At 34.3% G+C, this 23,193-nt stretch overlaps 3 protein-coding genes across 3 annotated transcripts in view; 1 reads left to right on the top strand and 2 right to left on the bottom strand.

The window, feature by feature from the left end:
• LOC127864779 (uncharacterized) overlaps window positions 1-9,788 on the bottom strand; it is a 236,872-nt gene extending 227,084 nt beyond the window's left edge. Inside the window, exon 1 of the mRNA XM_052404656.1 lies at window positions 9,662-9,788. The gene's annotated coding sequence lies outside the window, so the exon portion shown is untranslated. The remainder of the gene's footprint in view (window positions 1-9,661) is intronic.
• LOC127866056 (uncharacterized) overlaps window positions 1-23,193 on the top strand; it is a 212,595-nt gene that overhangs the window by 169,617 nt on the left and 19,785 nt on the right. The gene's annotated exons all lie outside the window — the stretch shown is intronic.
• LOC127864778 (uncharacterized) lies at window positions 18,352-19,892 on the bottom strand. The gene is made up of 2 exons (XM_052404653.1): window positions 19,807-19,892; window positions 18,352-19,389 (listed from the first exon to the last, which is right to left on the bottom strand). Exon 2 carries the CDS (start codon window positions 19,338-19,340, stop codon window positions 18,756-18,758), a length of 585 nt encoding a protein of 194 aa, XP_052260613.1. The 5' UTR covers window positions 19,341-19,389; window positions 19,807-19,892; the 3' UTR covers window positions 18,352-18,755.

The following is a 23,193-nucleotide window of genomic DNA, read 5'->3' as shown; positions in this document are numbered from 1 at the left end:
GGCCAACTTTATATGTGAAAATGTTGTGTACAGCACTCAAAGAAAATTACGAATAACGTTACACTCTTAAATCTATATGATGTAAAGCCCATTCTAATCACATATTTAAACTGTGAGAAGTGTTGAAATACTTTATGGAGACATTAATAGTTTGAATAGGTAACCCGATAGTAGGACATATCTCACCTCCTACATAAATGACCTAGTCTGATTGGCTTAGAGCGATCACGTGCCCATGAAGTATTTTCCATACACACCGAGTAATTTCCATACTTCTCTAGTAATCGAGTAGTCGGTTACGATATAATCGTTACACCGTTAGGAACTGACGGTGTATGGGATATACACCCTCAGTAATTTCATACCATACGAGAAGGTCGAGTATGGTATGAAAGTATGACAAGTATGAAATCGGATTCGGTCATTTTTGTAGGAGGTGAGATACTAAAGATACTACAGTGGTGTAGTGAATATGGTGTCCGCCTAGCGATCGGGACGTCATGGGTTCAATCACTACTGTGGGCGTGTTCTTGATTTCCCCAATAGACACCAAGTACTGGTTCTAGTCACAGGAAATCGACCCGAAAGCGTTTACAATTAGCCTTAGCCTTTCTATGCAATCGAACTAAAATAAATTCGTTTAAACCATCGACACGATCAAACGTCAAAAGCATAATGTTAATCTCAATTTAAATCTCTGTCGATTTGGCGATAAAACTTCAGTGTGTGAACGAAATCAAATTGAGCTGAACGAAGCAAATGAATTTTGAATACACACATGCATTCGTTTTGGTTACCCAAGCATAACATTACAAAATCAGTTAAGAGACCTGTGGGAAGTCAAGAGACCTGTGGGAAGTCTTGGACTAATAACTCGTCATTTTCAGTTTAGTTAAGCTCTCTTTTTGCTTCACAATACGATATAAGAAAATAGTTTTGGTAAAGACAATCGGCGTTGAAATAAATACTTATGTCACGTTTTCCTAAATATACAACTGACAATGAATGATATGTTACTCGTCATCTCGGATTCTCGTTTTTCTTTCCTTAAATATAAGCGAGAACAGCAATTCATTTGAAATAGAATAAGAAACTGTATCATTATTCAAATATATCCCGTTAAGAAAGCGTATATATCAATTAATATGATCTACACTGAAGATAGGCGCAATACAAATTATGCATATCGAGTCATCCATTTTCTGGCAACATTTACAGAAAACAATTGTTAAAAATGCCGGGAAATATTATCAAGGGAAAATAAACACTACTTTTACCAGAAATAAACGTAGATAGATATGCTTGACAATAAACACATAAGTCGTATTTAAACGTGTGTATTTATGCTTTTTGCAATAAACAACATAATTGAATTTCTACGTATTACACATATAAACGAAGTGAACATTTTGCTGCACCAGAGTAACAGTATGTTATCGGATTTGGAAGTTTGTACCTACGTTATGGTATTATTTGCGATCTGTGTTAGTCAAATTAATGACACTATCGTTCGTGTTAGCTAAATAATACAGTACTTTGATTCTGTGAATAAAAATAATACTAGCCAGCGTGTTTACAAGACCTTATGTTCTGAACAAACGAGATGATAAATATAGTTTCATGCGGTCATGTTGGAACATGAAAATATAGTTTCACTGGTACGGAGCTAATTGTACATAATTGTGCATTTGCAAAGACAGCCAGTGTTTAAAACAACATACATATAATGTATATGGACATGTTTTATTCGTAAACGTATGAAAACATATTATCGTTGGTAGGTTAAACCCTTAAATACTTTGAAACATAACAGGTAACATGCGATAGCATATGGGCCTTGTTATGTGAAAAGGGGGTTTAATGCATATGCGTTAAGTGTCGTTCCACTTTACCCACATGCATTAAATCCCCTTTTCACAAAGCACGGCCCAATTATATTTATTACTCCGTAAGTCGAAAGAATACGACTTGTATTATAATGTATGTTTTTAACGGTTTGTAACCAACAAAGTACATTGTGATACACTGTATCAAGCTAGAGCGCCACAAGTTTGACCTATATTCAGATTGAAGAGCATGATCAAAAGCAGTTTGTGTACACTGCATTGGACTGACTTCAAGTATGGATTTCTGCTTCAAAACTGTACTGATAAAACAAAATGTACATCTACAGTCTTTATAGTTTGAATTATTATGAACAATATGTTGGCTCCTTCCGCTTTATTAGGTCGAACGCAACAATTTTAAAGTTCACCGGATCTTTCGAAATAGTTCGAACATTTAATTCACAAGAGTTTACATAACGTTATGTTTTCTTTGGGCGGTTGTTAGGTAACAATAGTTAGGCAAATAATAAAATAAATATACATTATGCAAATATATTTCAGATTTCAGAAACATATTTCTTGACAGCGTGAACTGTTATTATACTATGAAGAAGCCTAGTTTGAAACAAGTTAAAGATGATCAATTAACATCAGTACCGGGAAATATCAAATTGTAAATATTTTGTTTTATGTTCAAACAAAAAACATAGAATACGAAAGGCACTCACATATGCATATGATATATTTGCATAATTGCAATATCCATGTATACATACGCACTTATATATTATTCTTATAAACAGTTGTCGGTTTTATAATAAAAATACTAAAAGAAATCGGTTAATTTATCCAGTCCATTCACCCCTCTATTATTAAAGCATTAATGATAACAAAGACAAATGAAACATGTGATCTTTCAAACATGTCGCATCTTCATCATCATGCATACAGCAACCGAGAGATAAGTAATAAAACACGAATATTTCAAATTGTTCGTCGCCGCTGCGGGGCCGTTACAAAAGTCGGTATCACAGATGGACACGCACAGATTAGCAAAGTGGGTGGGACTATAGCCACATCCGGTCTGATTGTCCGGCCGAATATATCGCTTCTCGTAGCTTAGGTGAGTGGCGTTACGGAAATCAACGGAAAAGTCCGAACCGTTGCTGCAGTCGCGAATGTAGCCGTTGATTTCTCCTAAAATGTGATATTGCAGGTTAAATTAAAAACACCATTGTTATTTCAGTTTTCCTGATCACAAACTCATAAACATAATGGCTTTTACATACCGAGAGCAAAATAAAACAAGAAATGTGTTTGTCAGAAATACTATGTCCCCTTGTGCGCCGCTTTGATTTAGTTTTGTTGACCTTTGACCTTGAAGGATGACCTTGACCTTGACCTTTCACCACTCAAAATGTGCAGCTCCATGGGATACAAATGCATGCCAAATATCAAGTTGCTATCTTCAATATTGCAAAAGTTATTGCAAATGTTAAAGTTGGCGCAAACCAACCAACCAACAGACCAACAGACCAACAGACAGGGCAAAAACAATATGTCCCCCACTATAGTAATGGGGGACATAAAAAAAGGAAACAACTTCAATATAGCAGTCCCGTTGTGAATATGGCGTAGTTTTTTCACGATCTTCGCAATCAAAAATCACAAAGGAGAAGCCATTTAAAGAATGATACTCAAATGCCTCAATAAGCGTTTATTTTAACACATTTAGAGAAAGCTACCAACACAGCCCGTGTTTACATCTTACCATATACAGTATAATGTGTTTTGGACCGTTATTGGCAGCAAAGTTTTGGGTGCAGACCGCTCATATATTTTCTTTTTAAAGGTGAAGGGACTCTCATTTTCAATCACAAAGGAGGGAGGGGTGGAGTGAAGAGGGGTGTATAGTGTGGGGGTGTGGACATATTACATTATTTTCCAAAAATGCGATTTTTTTTTTATATAAAATTCGGGGGGGGGGGAGGGGGGGGGGTGCGATGGTTGGACGGTATTTCAAATATAAAATAATAAAAATAAATATTTGTGTTTTTTAACCGTTTCAAAAAAAATAAAAAAATAAATTGGGGTGGGGGGGGGGGGGGTGGGGGGGGGTATAGTGTGAGGGTGTGGTGGTCATTTGTGAGATGATCTTAAAAAAAAAATTAGGTAGGGGATTCGGGTGGGGGGAGGGGGGGGTGGGGGGATTCTTGGGTGCGATGGTTGGACGGTATTTCAAACATAAAATAATAAAAAAAATATTTGGGTTTTTTAACCCTTAAAAATAATGGGGGGGTGGGGTGGGGGGGGGGTATAATGTGAAGGTGTGGTGGTCATTTGTGAGATGATCAAAAAAAAATTTAGGGGGGGGGATTCGAGGGGGGGGGTAATTCTGGGGGGGGGGGTGGGGAGGGGGGTAAGGGCACAGGGGATGGTTTGGCTGGAGTCTATTGTGGTATGTCAGGTAAGAGTAGTTTTGTCAAAGTATCAATCAAATGTAATCATAAATAAAGAAGTTATGGCAATTTTAACAAAATTTAATAATTTGACCTCGAGAGTCAAGGTCATTCAAAGGTCAAGGTAAAATTCAACTTGCCAGGTACAGTAACCTCATGATAGCATGAAAGTATTTGAAGTTTGAAAGCAATAGCCTTGATACTTCAGAAGTAAAGTGGATCGAAACACAAAATTTAACCATATATTCAAAGTTACTAAGTAAAAAAAGGGCCATAATTCCGTAAAAATGACAACCAGAGTTATGCAACTCGCTTTTTACTGTACCCTTATGATAGTTTGCGAGTGTTCCAAGTATGAAAGCAATATCTTTGATACTTTAGAATAAAGTGGACCAAAACACAAAACTTAACCAAATTTTCAATTTTCTAAGTATAAAGGGCCCATAATTCCGACCAAATGCCAGTCAGAGTAACATAACTTTGCCTGCACAGTCCCCTTATGATAGTTAATAAGTGTTGCAAGTATGAAAGCAATAGCTTTGATACTGTAGGAATAAAGTGGACCTAAACACAAAACTTAAACAAATTTTCAATTTTCTAAGTATAAAAAGGGCACATAATTCTGTCAAAATGCCAGTCAGAGTTACATTACTTTGCCTGCACAGTCCCCTTATGATAGTCAGTAAGTGTTGCAAGTATGAAAGCAATAGCTTTGATACTTAAGGAATAAAATGGACCTAAACATAAAACTTAACCAAAATTTTCAATTTTCTAAGTATAAAAAGGGCACATAATTCTGTCAAAATGCATGCCAGAGTTATCTAACTTTGCCTGCCCAGTCCCCTCATGATAGAAAGTAAGTGTACCAAGTTTGAATGCAATAGCATTGATATTTTCTGAGAAAAGTGGACCTAAACATAAAACTTAACCAAAATTTTCAATTTTCTAAGTATAAAAAGGGCACATAATTCTGTCAAAATGCACGCCAGAGTTATCTAACTTTGCCTGCCCAGTCCTCTCATGATAGTTAGTAAGTGTACCAAGTTTGAATGCAATAGCATTGATACTTTCTGAGAAAAGTGGACCTAAACGCAAAACTTAATCGGACGCCAACGCCGACGCCGACGCCAAGGTGATGACAATAGCTCATAATTTTTTTTCAAAAAATAGATGAGCTAAAAACGAAATGCTTTGCGAAAAGCTATACAGATATCTGTTTGAGCTTCTAACCGTAAAAAGAGTACTTCTCAATCTTACAGAACGGCATTATATCTCTTTCGTTGCTATCTTACCGAAGGAGGAGTACTTTTCAATCTTACAATACGACATTATGTCTCTTCCATTGCTATCTTACCGTAGGAAGGGTACTTTTCAATCTAACAATACGACATTATGTCTCTTCCATTGCTATCTTACCGTAGGAAGGGTACTTTTCAATCTTACAATACGACATTATGTCTCTTCCATTGCTATCTTACCGTAGGAGGAGTACTTTTCAATCTTACAATACGACATTATGTCTCTTCCATTGCTATCTTACCGTAGGAGGAGTACTTTTCAATCTTACAAAACGACATTATGTCTCTTCCATTGCTATCTTACCATAGGAGGAGTACTTTGCAATCTTACAATACGACATTATGTCTCTTCCATTGCCATCTTACCGTTAGAGGAATACTTCTCAATCTTACAAAACGGCATTATGTCTCTTCCATTGCTATCTTACCGTAAATGGAGTACTTCTCTATCTTACAGAAAGGCATTATGTCTCTTCCATATCTATCTTACCGTAAGAGGAGTACTTCTCTATCTTACAGAACGGAATTATGTCTCTTCCATTGCCATCTTACCGTTAGAGGAGTACTTCTCAATCTTACAGAACGGCATTATGTCTCTAACATTGCTATCTTACCGTTAGAGGAGTACTTCTCAATCTCACAATGAGGCATTATGTTTCTTCCATTGCCATCTTACCGTTAGAGGAGTACTTCTCAATCTTACAAAACGGCATTATGTCTCTTCCATTGCTATCTTACCGTTAGAGGAGTACTTCTCAATCTTACAGAAAGGCATTATGTCTCTTCCATTGCTATCTTACCGTATATGGAGTACTTCTCAACCTTACAGAACGGCATTATGTCTCTTCCATATCTATCTTACCTTAAGAGGAGTACTTCTCTTTCTTACAGAACGGAATTATGTCTCTTCCATTGCCATCTTACCGTAAGAGGAGTACTTCTCAATCTTACAGAACGGCATTATGTCTCTTCCATTGCTATCTTACCGTAAGAGGAGTACTTCTCAATCTTACAAAACGGCATTATCTCTCTTCCATCTCTATCTATATAATTGCTGCAGTTCTTCAAATTCGTCTGTTTCTGCAATATATAAATGAGAAGGAATGTGTATGGGTCGTGCTCTGTGAGAAAGGGGTTTAATGCATGTGCGTAAATTATCGTCCCAGAATTAGTCTGTGCAGTCCTCACCGGCTTATAAGGGACGACACTTTCTGCTTTAATGATATTTTTCGTTTCAAGAAAGTTTCATCTAATCTAGTTAAAGCGTAAAGTTTCGTCCCAGATTAGCCTGTGCGTACTGCACAGGCTAATATGGCAAGACACTTTTCGCACATGCATTACACCTCCTTTTCGCAGAGCACGGCCACTACTTATTAAAATAAATGTGGATTTTATACATTTTATCGCATCGGTTTACATGCCAAAATGTGTTTGTAAATAAACTGACAATGGCCAATTACATTTTGTATAAATACGTGTACAATTTAATATTTAGTATGCGAATGCTGTTTATTGTGTACATTTCCCATTAAAGTGGTTTAAACCCTAATTCTTTGAGTTGACTGGTCCAAAGCTTACACGCACACGTTAATTTAAAACTGTTTAATGTAGTGTCGGTCGTATTTACTTTTCTTGTATAGGCATTTTGCCACTAGCTCGAAATAAAAGACCTGTGGATGGTAACACGATTTCCTCTCATATATATATAGCGGTTTGTTATACTTATATCAATTATATTGCAGATACTAACACCTTGTAAGTGTTTAAGCGTCCTATTATAAGGGCATTTCTATACAACTTAGTTGCTGACATGATAGCAATAAAAGGAAATTAACACCTGCGGGATAATAATATCAATATACATATATGCTTCATACCGAATATCCAATGCGCACTATACAATTGGAAAGGAAAAAAGGTCAATAACCCACGTAGGCCTATAATATATTAGAGGAATAATAGATATATATTATAATATTTATACAACATACCGAGAATGCCGCGTTTTTCTGCTCAAAATTAGACCTCTGTTTGGCAAGGGCCCGGACAGAGTATTGACATCCGCCCCCTTTTTCTCGGTCGCCCGTGGAGTCCACGCACTGGTAGCATAATAGGGCCCCTTTAACAACATACATGTATATAGTCAGGAGTCGTATTTATTAACAAAGTTACATTATTTTATTCTCGCACAGTATGGTGTTATCAAAGGGACTTTGTCTTTAAATGGTTACCTTAGGGGAAGATCTGTTCAAACAATCTGTATAATGACATATACTAATGTATACAACTCAATATACACTAGTAATTTAAGGAAATGTAATTCATTTTATTACACAGATCTTGATGGTTGACCCTTTGTATGTTTACATTTTTACGTCAGTTTCACAATCGCAATGTTAACGTTTTGACGTCGGGTTTGACAGTTTCATTTCCTAGTTTCAGTTTATTGGCAGTCAGTAAATACATGCATTTTGCCACATATTAAACAATACTACAAAAAGACGATCAAACAAATGAAATGATTAACAAAACCATGTCAAATAAATATATAATTAAATTAATACATAAATACATGTAGCTATATTACACCGTTAAAGTCAGCAAGAAGCAACACAGTAGCTTACTAGAAAGGTAATCATTTATTTTACTCATAGGATTGTAAATACATTTAGACATATCTCTTAATTGCCTCGTGCTAGTACTTGACATCATAGCTTCGAACATGTTTAGGGCGTAAACGAGTTGTTAATGTTAAACGTTAATTCACAAGTCACGAACATGCTTCCATTATTATTTTTTTCACATACATTATCCTTTTTATATTTAGCATAATAATCCTATTTCCTTTGTCATAAGTTTTGACCCGTTTTATGTTTACATTTTAATGTCAGTTTTCATCCTTTTCATGATTACACTTCGACGTTAGGTTTGGCCCCTTTCCTTATGACATTTTGACGTCAGTTTTTACCCCTTTTATGTTTACAATTAGACGTTAGGTTTAACCCTTTGTATTATTACATTTTGACGTCAGTTTTGAACCCTTTTATGTTTACATTTTTACGTCAGGTGTGACCCCTATCATGTTTACATTTTGATGTCAGGTTTGACCCCTTTCATTTTGAAATTCGTACGTCAGGTTTGACCCCTTTTATATTGAAGTTTTGACGTCATAATTGTGAGTATTCTATATTTACAACTGATGGACAAGATTAATTACCAAGAAAGGAAGATTTGGTTTAAGCAATGTATACTGTCATTTCTTCGTATGACTCCAAAGACATAAATCCGATATCTACTCGAGGTTTTATTTCTCTGCTTTTGTTTTTTTTTACATTTCAAATGTGTTATTATATAATATTGATTAACTTTATACATTTGTTTTTGTAGTGTTAACACAAGTTGTTTGAATGATAATCTTATATCACAGCAATGTTACTTAAAAGCATGGCAGTATTGCAGCTGTAACATGTGGAGTTTGAATGTCATAGCACACATTGATTTACTGTTCGAATGTTTGATAAAACATTCCGCAAACCAGTCTTTATACTTTGATCGCAATTAAAATCCTTGCACACAAAGAAGTTTTATAATAGTGTTTTAATCACAATGTATGAAATTGAATATGTCTACATGTTTTTTGTATTTACTTGCATTAGTAGACAAATGCAATATTAACTGACAATCCTTGTACAAAATATTTATTTGTGTTAACAATATTTAAAACGTATCATTTTTAAACAAATGTTGTTAAGTACGGTGTAGCTTAAAACACCGGTGTATCGTCAACAACTGTACAATTAAGGCCACATTGCTTAAATAAAATTATTACGTATGTTAACAAAACTGTCTCTCCTAATCATATTTCTGGCGCATTGTCGTTCGTACAATTACTAGACTTCATACTGTACGTACCTGCTATTGTCATTGACGACGCTATACACCACACTGTAATGTACACTGCGTTCTGCCTCATGTTCCCTTTGGCTTAACTGGATCTTGCAACACGGAAGACAATGTCAACCCTCTAATCAATGATCCAAACTAACAGTCTTCCATTTCGAACTGATTTTTTAACGACCTCGTTCGTCTAGCTCGTCCGATTATTTATTTAAATCTGCGCAACAAGTCAGATTATGATAATAACTTGAAAGATATATTGTAATAAAAGTCACTTTTAACAGTTTTCAAAAGTAATGGATACGGTATCCCAAAAAATACAGTTTAAATTATTGATGAATAAATATACCGTTTGTAATTTTGATTAATTTTCCAAACCACACTTATTCCAATATCGGTTTTAAAAACTTCCTGATTCACAAACATAAATCCCCCGTTCAAATACAAATGCCCATTTTAAAGTTTACTCGCTCGATTCAATATGGCGGTACTATCCGGTTGAGGTATTCTTTAAAACCTATAACGAATTTTATGATTTTTGTCATTATGCATACCCGCGTACACTCCTATCTGTATTCACAACATGTTCACATAAGTGTCGTATCGGGTTGCAAATTACAATTGAACATGCTACGTACGAATGCGTCTGGTTTATCAGGTATAGCCTGTTTCAATAAAAGTGGTATGTTTTGAAGTGAAATAAGCGACACACAATTGTGATTATGAACAGCGTCTGGTCGTATGTGTATTAACGAAGTACAGATCATTTGAGTCGTGTTCTAAGAAAACTGGGCATAATGCATGTGCGTAAAGTGTCGTCCCAGATTAGCATGTGCAGTCCGCACAGGCTAATCAGGGACGACACTTTCCGCTTTTGTGGTATTCTTCCTTTAAAGGAAGTCTCTTCTACACAAAATTCCTGTTAAGGCGGACTGCACAGGATAATCTGGGACGACATTTTACGCACATGATTTAAACCCAGTTTTCACAGAACGCGACTCATTTGTTCGGTTTCACCAGTGTAGATTGTGTAATAATCGGTTGTGCAAAATTAAGTGGGCAATATATTCGAAGATATAAATCTGTGCCTCGCTTGTACAGATATCATTTTAAAGTTCCACGTGACAATATCGAGTTGTTTTGTCGCAAACTAAAATTATATACAACCACCTCCACTATTCCTAAACGCGGTGATACCTGTTGTATAAAGCATTCGTATATACAGTCGAGCCTCCACCGGCGCCCATACCCTGCGACGTCAACTGGAGGATAGTAGCGAATAGGACTTCGTTCCAATTAGTATATGTTTGCGTGGATGTGTTTGTGACCATTTGCATCGGCTGCGATATGTTTGTTTTCGTTTTTCGTCGAACAATTATGGACACGTTACAAAATATGTGGTTAATATAGATGGTACTTTGTAAGTGCGGTTGTGTATTTTAATTTATCCGACGAGCTGAAGAAAGGTTTCCCTGGCGAGCAGTGCCATATTCTATTTATCACACTATCTTTTTATTAATTTTGTTTATGCTAACATCAAAATAGAAGTCTAACATTAAATTATCTGATAAGTAGTAGTAATACTACCCTTGTTGACACTTGTTTGTGATCTTGACCGTTTAGGCCAATCGAAATAGACCTTAAGCAAAAGCAGAGTAACAAGGCAAAATATCGCATTATGCCTCAATTTGAATTTGCTCAGCATTCATAAAGTTACACACTCAAGTAAAACTGTCATTGGTGCTATGTACCAAAAACAAAAATGACTGAACTTTCAACATGTGTACCCCTACGTCAAACATAATTCAATATTTATACCCGCAGACATTATTAATTTTAGTCTATTAGCAACTCTTCTTTGTACACACTTTATACTAACTGGAATAAAAATGTCAATCATTTACTGGTTCTTGTTCTACTCACCGTTATAAACATGTTTGCTTTCGGCAAGTTTTGTTTGCTTCTATGACAAGTTAACATTATGCATAAAACAGAAAATATACATGTCTTTAACCCCATCCATATTTTCATTTTAAAAAACTTGGTGTAAGCAGCTAATTCTTTATGGGTAGACATTCTTTGATCGACTGACAAAGAAACGACTTATTTATCAAAGAAATTACCCTTTTGATTTAACATCGATTTCCTTCAAAGTCGTGATTTTTCGATTTCAGAAAAAAATGCATATGAGGTGATCGAGAACGATCCCTTACCTATATATAAAGGATGTTTTACGAACTAGTGCAGCATTTAACGAATATGTTGCTAATTGTACTTGATTCAATCATAATCTCATGCCGAATGTATATTTATATATTTATATTTCAACGATTTATTGACATATAAAATGCGAACGATATATGTCGACATCTGATTTATTACAAATGTAACAAGGATTTGCAAATCATCGCGAATCACAGCGCATCTTTATTTTTAGGTTATACATTAGTATCATTAAAGGGGCCATTTCAAAGATTTTGGCATGTTTTGAAGTTTGTTATTAAATGCTTTATATTGATGAATGTTAACATTAAATTTTAAAAGCTCCAGTAAAAAATAAAAAAAGGAAAAAAGTAGCCCGCAGCAGGGCTCGAACCATTGACCCCCGGAATCTTGAAGCAAAAACACATTAGCCAACTGAGCTATCCTGCCAAGCATACATAAGATGCGTATTTTATACGTTATATAAGCAATCTTCGTAATTTCATAAATTTAAACGACAACAACAGAACTCTCCAAATTATTCATCGTTTCGCGTTGCAACGCTTGATAATTTTTAGGTTTTTTAATCGTCAAAAGATGCATATAATGTCTATATTAGACCATGGCAAATATTTGGTAATACTGTTTCCTCACAAATATCATAACTCAACCGAAAATTTGCGAATCTGAAACAACTTTTTTCAATTTTATCAATTTACCAAACCGTGAAAAGATCCCTTTTAGATTCTAAAGGACATGACAAGTTTCAGATTTAAAAAGAGAAGGTTTGTGTCAATGCTATTGGTAGTACGTCGAAATAGATAACAAAAAATTCTGAAGCTGCAGTATGCGGCTATGGCACAACAATAAAAGTCTCGGGTATTTTTTAATCCACCAGTTTGTTAGGAAAATACAGTCGCGGCGACGCACGATATTTTTCTTGACAGTCGCGGCGACGCACGATATTTTTTTTACAGTCGCGGCTACGCACGATATATTAAACACGATATATCGCCCTTGTGTAGGTAGCCCAAAAGGCGATATATGGTGTTAAAGGGACTGTCAACCACGACGACAAAGAAAAGAAAAGTTGTAAAAAAACGTTTTTTTTACATTTATTAGTTGATATTGCTTAAAATATCACGACTGGTATATTATATTAGTTAAAAAAAGTTGTTAAGTTTTCATATGTTCAGTAGATTTGGTAATAAATTTTACTGGGCATGTCTACCAGGTAACTACCAGTTCACTATCAATAACTCCAGTAGATTAATAATCATCGTCACGTGGTAAACCCAGGAATGCAATTTATGCATGCGTTGTGAATTGTACATTTTTTTATATATAAATGGTCAATCTACTTGCGTTATTTATATTGTGTATATCGTTATGTCACCTATGAGCGACTTAAGTGATGAGTAAAGTAATGTCCCCTGTTTTCCAATATAGGTGGCGCTCTGGTCGAGTAGGTCCGTGTATGCGGATATGTTCGGATTTTATCATTAGATTATCGCCATTGTTATCCAGCGATGCGTTTGACAGCTTGACGATAGACCAGTTGACGAGTGACGTCACGCGCACCTGCAAATATTTGACTCCGCCCACTGGTTGGCAAAAAGAGGTTGATTTCATATAAGCGCGTATAGAGATGGTTGACAAAATCGTCGTTTTTATTGTTAATCATGCACAATATCAAATATAATTTTGCTAATTATGTCTGAATAAAACATAAGCGTGCAAGGAAATGCATTTTCGGCACGATTATATTGTTGTTATTATTTGTTTTAACTATAAACGATCTCGTGAGTGGAACACAATATACGAGCTCGGTATGTGGTTACCATAAAAAACTCTACTTGGCACATCTTCGCGACCATTTTTTAGATAAAATATTCTCAGATATTGAAATTATTTCAGAATAAATCAAATTATATGAACGAACACAAATAAGGATGTAAACAAACAGCAAATAGATCGACTTTATGTACGCAACATATAGTAACTGATTTGATCATTTATGTCTGAAAAAACCTACCTTGTTACACATAAAATTAAATCTCTTGATAAATGTAATTGTTTTTATTTAATTATTCACACCAATTTTGACACGCTTGATTTTAGCGTTTTTAACCCGTTGTTTTATTGCACCTTTGTTCATCATAAACCGATTATCTCGTTATGATCGGATACTGTCCAAACAATTACAAAGAACACATGGTGTCATAAATCCAGGGACCTATTCTTAGGTCCCTGCATAAACCACATGTGGCATACAAGTGTCTGGTCAATAAACACAATTTATGATACCTCCATGTCATCTCTGGGCATATTGAGCGATCATCTTAGCAAAATTGTAAAGCCAAAATACGAAACAGTTGCTTAAGTAAAATATTTTAACATATTAAAAAAAATGAAGATATTTGTCCGAAATGGATTAACAGGAACTAGTGTATATATATATATATTAGCCCGTTTAAACATAATAATACAGTGTTTAATAACTATAAATTAAAAATATTGTGCAATTTCACTGTTACACAATTAACGTATTTAACGATCGAGTACCGGCAAATGTAAATAAGCTATTACGTGTTAAGATTGTACGTTACTGTAGTGTACGAAACGACATCACGAAAACAAGCAAACAGCAAAAGGGTAAAGAATACTTGCATAAAAGAAATTAATATATATATTTATTTATCATAAAATGCTAGATTGTTATCACTCCTTATCACCAGTAAAGAGAGTGCACGCAAAGACAGTTCAATTTGCATAACAGGTAGTTCTTGTTTTACATATGTATGCTAAACTTTAATATGATATTGTCATTCGATGGAAACGAAACGATTATTCATTCAATGGAAAATAAAATAACTACAATGTTTAAAAATTGTAATGTATTCCGCTTTAGTGGTTTCTTTTTATATAATTTATTAAATGCCCCTCGTACACTTTCGTTCGCTTATGAACAATAACAATATCTACGCCACTTATAATTATAATCAAATAAATGTAGGTGTTATAATCTTTGAAATATAATTTATCAAAATCTTACTATCACAAAGAATACGAAAGAATATTTATTGTTTCGTTTTGTGGGATTGCCAGTTTTTAGTCTTCCGACCACGTTTACTCTGATGTTAATAACTATTTCGTATTTTTATACAGAGGCAAATATATTTATGAAAATACATTTATTGGTACTAAATATTATATGTTTGCACTATTATTTAAGAGTTTAATTGTTTATTTCGGATTTTTGTATCGTTTAATTGACAAAACAAAAGACATATATACATGTTTTACAACGTCAAGCAGCATGGGTACAAGCTATTCGACGGATGAAAACAAAGTTCGAAATCTGGATTCCATCCGAATACTCGTACGTGTGTGAAAACCACTTCAACGAAGATGATTACCACACAATTACATATGCTGGTAGGTTGTTTGTTTTTCTATATAAGTTGAAAAACGTCATAAATATAATACCATGCGCTTGTAATGCTGAATTTGTGTTTTCTCTCCTTTAGATAATCGTTACACATGTATCATTTTTCCGTGTATGGATATGGTTAATGTGTACATGTATATTATAAATGCATTTGTTTCTTGGCTTATTTTTCCTTCCATATATTCTGTATCAACAATGACAGTACTTCTACAAAATGTAAAGTTTTTGTAGATTTATTGAATATGAATTATGTGATATTGACAGATTGAGTTTATTAACGTAACACTATATTTTGGTGTTTCTAAAACTTACTTTATTGAAACCAATAATGATAAATCACTCAGAGTTTCTTTCTGTAATTTCTTTTTACTTATTCTGTGATCCATTAAACATTAAAACTGCAGCGAACTAATATATACATTTGTTTCTAGCATACTTATTTTTTCATTATTTTTTTCAGGCAATGAACGACGTAAGCGAAAAACAGCTGTCCCTAGTATTTTTTCCTGGACGAACAAGGCGACTGTTGCTAAGAACCAGGAGAAAAAAGAACGTCGTCTAGAAAGAGAAAACCGGAAACGTAAGCTGTTTGAAGATCTTACAAATATGGAACAGTCTGGTGAAAACACAAGCTGTGAACCGGAGTTCATTGCCACCAAAATCGACGTTGTTACCCCTGATATTGATGTGGGTGCAAGCGAAGAAGTTGTGACCCAGCAGGGATGTGTCGAGCAAATAATCTCAATCGCAGATGGAAAGGTGATATTAATGGATTCATTTGTACAAACAGTGTGTGAAATGGAAGATGCGGCAATCCAGACAACAACTACTCGTGTATTTAGCATCTACAATTTTGACAATGATGAACCAGCTGTCCATTTCTACACTGGACTCGAAAATCACATGAAGTTCTTTTTCATTTTGAAAACACTTGGACCAGTAGCATAATTATCTTAATTATGTGTATCATTATGTTTCGAGTATAAGTGTTGCCGATCATTTTTTTATTACATTGATTAAATTAAGGCGACACATGACAAACTTTGAACTGTCGCGATTATTTAATACTTCGGAAAGTGTTGTGTCAAACATTTTTATTACATGGGTCTTGTTCATGGAAAAACAGTGGAAAGAAATTAACATATGGCCATCTTAAACTTTAGTCCACTATTTTGCCCCAAGCAGCTTCAAGAGACTGTACCCCAAAACACGGGTCATAGTTGATGGTACTGAGTGCCCAATTAAAAAGCCAAAAAATCCAACAGCTCAACAAGCCACTTTTTCGACTTAAAAGAACCGAAATACAGTTAAGGTTCTGGTTGGCAGTACCCCTGGCGGTCTTATTTCTTATTTGTCTCCAGCCTATGGAGGAGCTACAAGTGATAGGCAAATAGTTGAACGGAGTTCACTGACCAGGCTTTGTTCTAAAAATGACAGCATAATGGCTGATAAAGGTTTCAATGTGCAGGACATTTTTGCACCACATGATGTGCATATTAATATACCAACCTTCTTTAAGAAGCAGAACAGAATGTCGAATGAAACTGTTATTAAAGATAGAAAAATTTCAAGTAAACGTGTTCATGTAGAAAGAATTATTGGTCTAGGAAAAACATACAGAATTTTAACCGAACCTTTGACTGCCCCAGAGACTAAGTTGTCATCTGAGATAATATTTGTTTGTTTCATGCTATGTAATTTCAGAAATGGCATTGTGTCTACATATGCATAAAGATTTGCTACAGTCAATTTATAGGTTGCTATTAAGAGTATTAAATTGTCAATTTTGTATTGTAAATAACCATTCTGATTAAACTATGTCAGATGAGCACTCTGGTTATGAGTGTTAAGAAGAAAATTTAATGACAGTAATAGAGCTAATGGACATGTGTTTTGTAGTCTGATTTTTTAGTGGTCATTTATTTTGTTAAGTTGATGTATTACATGTGATTTCTTAATAAAGTTCTTAAATATTGTTTTGTTACTTTCGCAGCTGTTATAACGCCAATATGTATTTGAACTTTCAAGGCTAAGAATAGTTTTGACCTTAAATGATTTCTGGTAAATCACTGTATGCTTATCTTGTAATTCCAGTCTCTCATACAAATGTTAATTACAACAGGTACCTAACATGAAGTGTTGAGCTGTGTGTAAAAACATTACAAGATAAAAAATAATTAAATTTCACCCTTTTTGCTTTGTTTCTTGGAATATGATTCAAATCTTTTGCGAAGACGGAAAAAAAAATCATGCCAAAATACTAAAACAAAATTAAATTTTATACAAAAAGTCATCTGTAGACAAGAAGCAAAAGACTTCTGATTAGATTTAAATTATTCTTGAGGTTCTTTATGAACGCTTACCAGAAACAACAAACTTTATACTCATGCAGGTCTGTTCAAACAACACAATTTTAAATTAAACAATTTATTTGAACACACATATTGACATATACATATATGTGTCGTGTTCTGTGAAAATAGAGCAAAATGCATGTGCGTAAAGTGTCGTCCCAGATTAACCCGTGCAGTCCGCACAGGCTAATCAGGACGACACTTTCAGCTTTAGTGGCATTTTTCGATTTAAGGAAGTCCCTTTTTACTGAAAATCTAGTTTAAGCGGAAAGTGTTGTCCCTGATTAGCCTATGCGGACTGCACAGGCTAATCTGGGACGACACTTGACGCACATGCATTACGCCAAATTTTCTCAGAACACGACACATATAATCAAAAACACAGATCATGATATTTCATTCATTACAAAATGCATTTATTTACAAATTTTCAAAACCAGGTAATGACTTTTTAGTTTATGTTTTTTAGAACATTTATTTACACATTTTTATAAAACAACTTGTCCAAAAGTGCTGGTTTGAAATATTTTTTTTTAAATGACTCGAATTTGCACACCATCTCAGAACTAACCTCCTCATTTCTTGTTACTCTGATGAACACAATGTCAGTCAGAGTATACACAATTAAATCACAATATTTCCGCTCAGAGCAGAACAACTGTCCCTGGATTTGAAAATAATACGGATGTTTTTTACTAAGGACAAGTTTTCCATTGACTTCTTTCAAATATGGCACAGTAACTGAATTTATGAGTTTATTTTTGGCACTGAAAGGACATTTCACCTCGACAATCAAGTCCTTGCTGACAATTCCATCAGGAGATGCTCCTAAGAATGGGTGAGTCCTTGAAACAGGGATGCCGCACGCCTGAACTTTAACGTTTCGTGCACTTTCATATATGTGAATTGCAGTGTTTTCAAATTTGCAACCATGGCGCATTGCTTCATTTTGTTTGCTAACTTGTCCCGAGACCATTGTGGATGCCAGTGCGGGTAAATTGGCTTTTTCTGTTGCACTACATATTCTGTGGTAGTTGGACGACTGGATTCTTTTGCCACGTTCCTCAAACCAGCCATCATTTGTGTTTTGTCCCCTAGTCAAAACTTCCAGTTCAGAGCACTCTTCTGTTGTTATTTCAGTTATTTGAGTCCGCTTGAGAAAGTTTTCTTCATGGGTATTTTCAAAAAAATCGTAATCATTGTTTACTGCATACATATTGGCAGGTACAAAGGCTGAAAAATTGACGTTTTTGAAATTCCTTTTAAGTTCATGCACGTGTTGTAAAAGTGGTCCTGATAATTAGGGGCATTTCGAAAATGAACAGGTCGGGGATCAAAGTCCTTAATGTCACAAATTTTGTCCCAACCATGTTCAGATCTCTGGCCTTCAGAGGGGACCCTGTATGTTTCTTGGCTCTATGGAATGCCTGAAGTTGCTCGGTACACGAAGACTCCACCTTCACATCTCCTGTTTTAACAAATTTCAAGCATGCATACAGAACAGTTCTTACATGTTTGCAATGTCCAAAGGGACCCTCGCCTGCTCCACATTCACACTGAGCCTCGTGCACTATTCCATGTTTTGTAAATGAAATGTCTACCACATAATTTATCTTTTTCTTCATTTCTGCCCTGCATGCACTTTTTACAAAGTCAAGACTTTCTGAGGAAAACAGTCGAAGATACAATAAAAATTTGTCATTGTACAGGGCAGTTACAGTCTCATCAAACTCAACTTGAAAGCGTTTCAGATAATCAGTGGCTTTCTGGCGGTCAATGGGGGCCATCTGCATGTCACTGTTGATGTCCTTGTATCCACTGGTCACTGGAAGGCTCATTCTAAATTCTGGCATAAGGTCCTCACAGTTGTTGAAATTCTGGTTTCGGTCATAGGCCTCTAGTCTGAAACAATTATGCAAGTCTAAAAGATCAAATATGAACATACAATAATTTTTCAGTAACCATAAAAAAACTTGTATAAGTAAAAAATTATGTGTCAGAACAATAAGTAATACATAATCAGCATAGACCCTACACATTTGTAGAGTCCCCTTAATTTAATTTAGAACAAGGGTGGGTGTTGTTGTAAAAAGTTTTGTCTTCTAAAAAACAACAGAAGTATACATGTATTTCTCCCCACCCAACCTTTCACCAGAATTTACATTAACTTGTAAATAAGATATTAAAGAATAAACCTTTCAAACAGTGATGTAAATTATAAAAGAATGAATGCTGTATGTTTTAGCTGATTTGCTTTTTACAAAAGACCGCGCAGGAATTTTCACGAAATGAATCAAATTAAAAATGGTTTCACTTTACCTCTCGATTAATTTCTTTTTACGTCCAGATAACTTTGCATTTCTCTTTCTTAATTCTGTTCGAAGTGGTCCTCAAGATAAGCTTCTAAATTCGGAAGCCATAGTTTATGACTTATCGTATAAACTATCATAAAATTATCGTAAAAGATTGTGTGTAACTCGGTTAATCGCCTGTCAACATATGCGGAAGTAAACAATGGGAAAGAACAATGGACCTATTCGATAACAGCGCCACGTTTACGAGCACCTGCAAGACAGGTGAAGATAATCCACAAAAGTTCCCCATTTTCGCGATGTTCTTTCGATTTCACATCGCGACATTTTATTACCGAATATACTGAAGATATGAACTTTGTTCAAGTAATGTATTATACTAGTCGTGATATTTTAATCAATATAAACTAACAATTATAAAAAATACGGTAATTTAAAACTTTTCTTTTTTTTCGTCATTCGTGGTTGACAGTCCCTTTAAATATATTGTGCGTCGCCGTTTTATCATCTCACTTAAGCATGATGTGCTCAAGGTGAAGGTGAGCTTCTGTGTCTATGTCCGGGTATGCCATTATCATAACAATTCGATGGCATAAAATAGGTCAATTATAATTTCAACCAATCATCTAGCATTCAGATTATATAGATACAGTCCATAAAATTCTGTAATGATATGATGATCTTAATTTAACGGTTTACATTGTGGACATTAAGACATGTCTTTGTTCTTTTTATTTTTGGATCAAAGCTTTTTTAAGCTTGCTTAAAAGGTTTGAATATTGTATCAGCAGTGCAACTAGGGGTAAGATTTACAAATTGTGTAAATATTAGAAAGGAATTATTTTTTATCTAACTTTAATTCGTGGAATAGACTTATACATTCACTTTCAACAAAAGTCTTAACGTTTTAACGAATAAATAATGGCGATGTCACTTATAAATGACTATTTTGTTAGTGTCTTATTGATATTGTATATACATTTACATTGATCAGAAAAAAACGTGATGTTATGCTGTATGACATTAATTTAGATCAGGCACAACTCCGCAAGAGTAAACGTCTTTCAAAGCCTGTGGTGTTCACTTTATTTTACTTCGAACAGAATACATGTTCTTCATTGTTACTAAATCGACTACTTAACCTTTCGTTAATTTAACAACATATATACTGTAGCATTGCACGACTAGAAAAGTCATTCTCGGATCCCTCGTTCAGTTTTACATGGAAAAAGCACAGGACACAGGACAATCGCGTTTTCAACTAGACAATGTGTTTGAACACTTAATTTAGTGGAAAGATTGTATGTGTTTTACTGTTATATATTTGTTTACTATGCAAGTGTAAAGAAAATCATCTTCAATTTTTTTTACTTGCAATTGTCATTAACATAAGCAGGTTATACCAAAATAACCACAGGAACTCGAAATTCATAAAGAATATAGATCTAGTTGTACACATTTTTTAAGTTTGTTCCAAATGATATTGAAGCAAGCAACTCGTTTTCTAGATTATAATCATCACTGCGCTTAATGTATTTATCATAGAGTATTGCAATGTGAATATGCATACAAACGCATATTAATTTAACATACACCTCATGTTGAGAAGACATTTAAGCTGCTCGTTTTTATATACATTGTAAAACTGCACTTTAACATGCATTTATATATAAATGGAATGAGTGATATACAAATATCTATAATGTTTCATTTGTTTCAATGTCATTATTATTCGCGCTGTTTTGCCAAATTTCAAAGCAACAGGTTGTGAAATATTAAGCAAACAATACCACTTTTGTGACAGAATAATCGTGTTACATGCCTACGCCTACAACTTCCATTGTTCTAATCAACAGATTATACAGAGGATTAACCATGAATAAGACCAAGCACAAAAATGACACATTTTTGCTATTATTGTAATGTTTCGAAGCTCACAAAAAAAGTGCGTGTGAACAAAGACAATATGCTTTAATATATACATACATGTATATATATATATATATATATATATATATATATATATATATATATATATATATATATATATATATATATATATATATATATATATATATAATAAAAGTAAAAACACGTGTCTGGGATTTTAAATATATATTGATTTAGCCAACGCGTTTCGCATAGCTCATCAGGGCATAATACAATATATTACAACGTCAAAATGTCATGGAGATAACGTCATATCAATTATGACGTCATAACGTCAATAAATATTAAATGAAATTTAATTTGGGTTTAAATACATGTATAAAATGTTGTTCTTTTGCTAACCTAGCTGAAATATTGTTCGAAAATAGCTTATAAAATGGAAATATTTTAAATTTTGGTTCATTATGTGAACATTCATCTAAATGTTTACTTAAAGGCATCTGTCTTGTTGAGGGGTCTCGCATTTGTTGTTCATGGACAGATCGCCTATGTAAGCGACAGCCACCTAATTTAAAACGTCTGTTAACCAAATCTTACTTTTCATCTCAAGAACCAAGAGTATCCATATGTAATGACTCTAGATGCGCCCTGTGTGGTTATATTATTGAAGGGAATTCTTTTGATTTTAATGGCAAAATGTTCAAAATAAAAACTAATATGTCATGTGATATACAAAATGTGATTTATGTATTATTATGCAATGGATGCAAACAATATTATATAGGTCAAACTGGCGATAAACTTAGAAATAGGCGATCTGTCCATGAACAACAAATGCGAGACCCCTCAACAAGACAGATGCCTTTAAGTAATTGATATGACGTTATCTCCATGACATTTTGACGTTGTAATATATTGTATTATGCCCTGATGAGCTATGCGAAACGCGTTGGCTAAATCAATATATATTTAAAATCCCAGACACGTGTTTTTACTTTTATTATATAATATTCACAATCTGGATTATTACATTTTACTTATATATATATATATATATATATATATATATATATATATATATATATATATTTAACTTTTATATTAAATGAATAAATGCAAACAGCAAGTATATGTTGACCCATACCAAGCTTTTTCAAATGTTCTTAAGAGTCTGACAGTCGGACCCTTTCCCTAAGAAATATTTGTTTTCCAAATTATGAGTAAACAATTTTAATCAGAATGTAGTCGATAATATTGAACATAAATAACAGCAAATTATTCATTTCAGTCTCTTAAATATACACCAGGGATGCAGCAGGTGAACACTTTAACCTACTGCTCGAGCTGTTAACCTGTTACATTTACTTGGAAAAGGTATCTTGAAACTAGTGTAAATCCATTTTAATGAAATAAATTGTACACATCTCATTTCGACCGCTCGACACACCTTACGCAATGGAACGATATTGCTTACTTAAAACAACATCCTTATGCCGAGAATCAA

This window comes from Dreissena polymorpha, chromosome 1 (assembly GCF_020536995.1).
Source record: "Dreissena polymorpha isolate Duluth1 chromosome 1, UMN_Dpol_1.0, whole genome shotgun sequence".
Taxonomy (NCBI): Eukaryota; Metazoa; Mollusca; class Bivalvia; order Myida; family Dreissenidae; genus Dreissena; species Dreissena polymorpha.
Note: the sequence above shows the minus strand (reverse complement) of the source record. Positions and strands in the feature narration are given on the sequence as shown.

What these genes read in the sequence shown, in the direction of transcription:
- LOC127864778 (XM_052404653.1), bottom strand. Translation starts at nt 19,340, where the DNA reads ATGCCAGAATTTAGAATGAGCCTTCCAGTGACCAGTGGATACAAGGAC.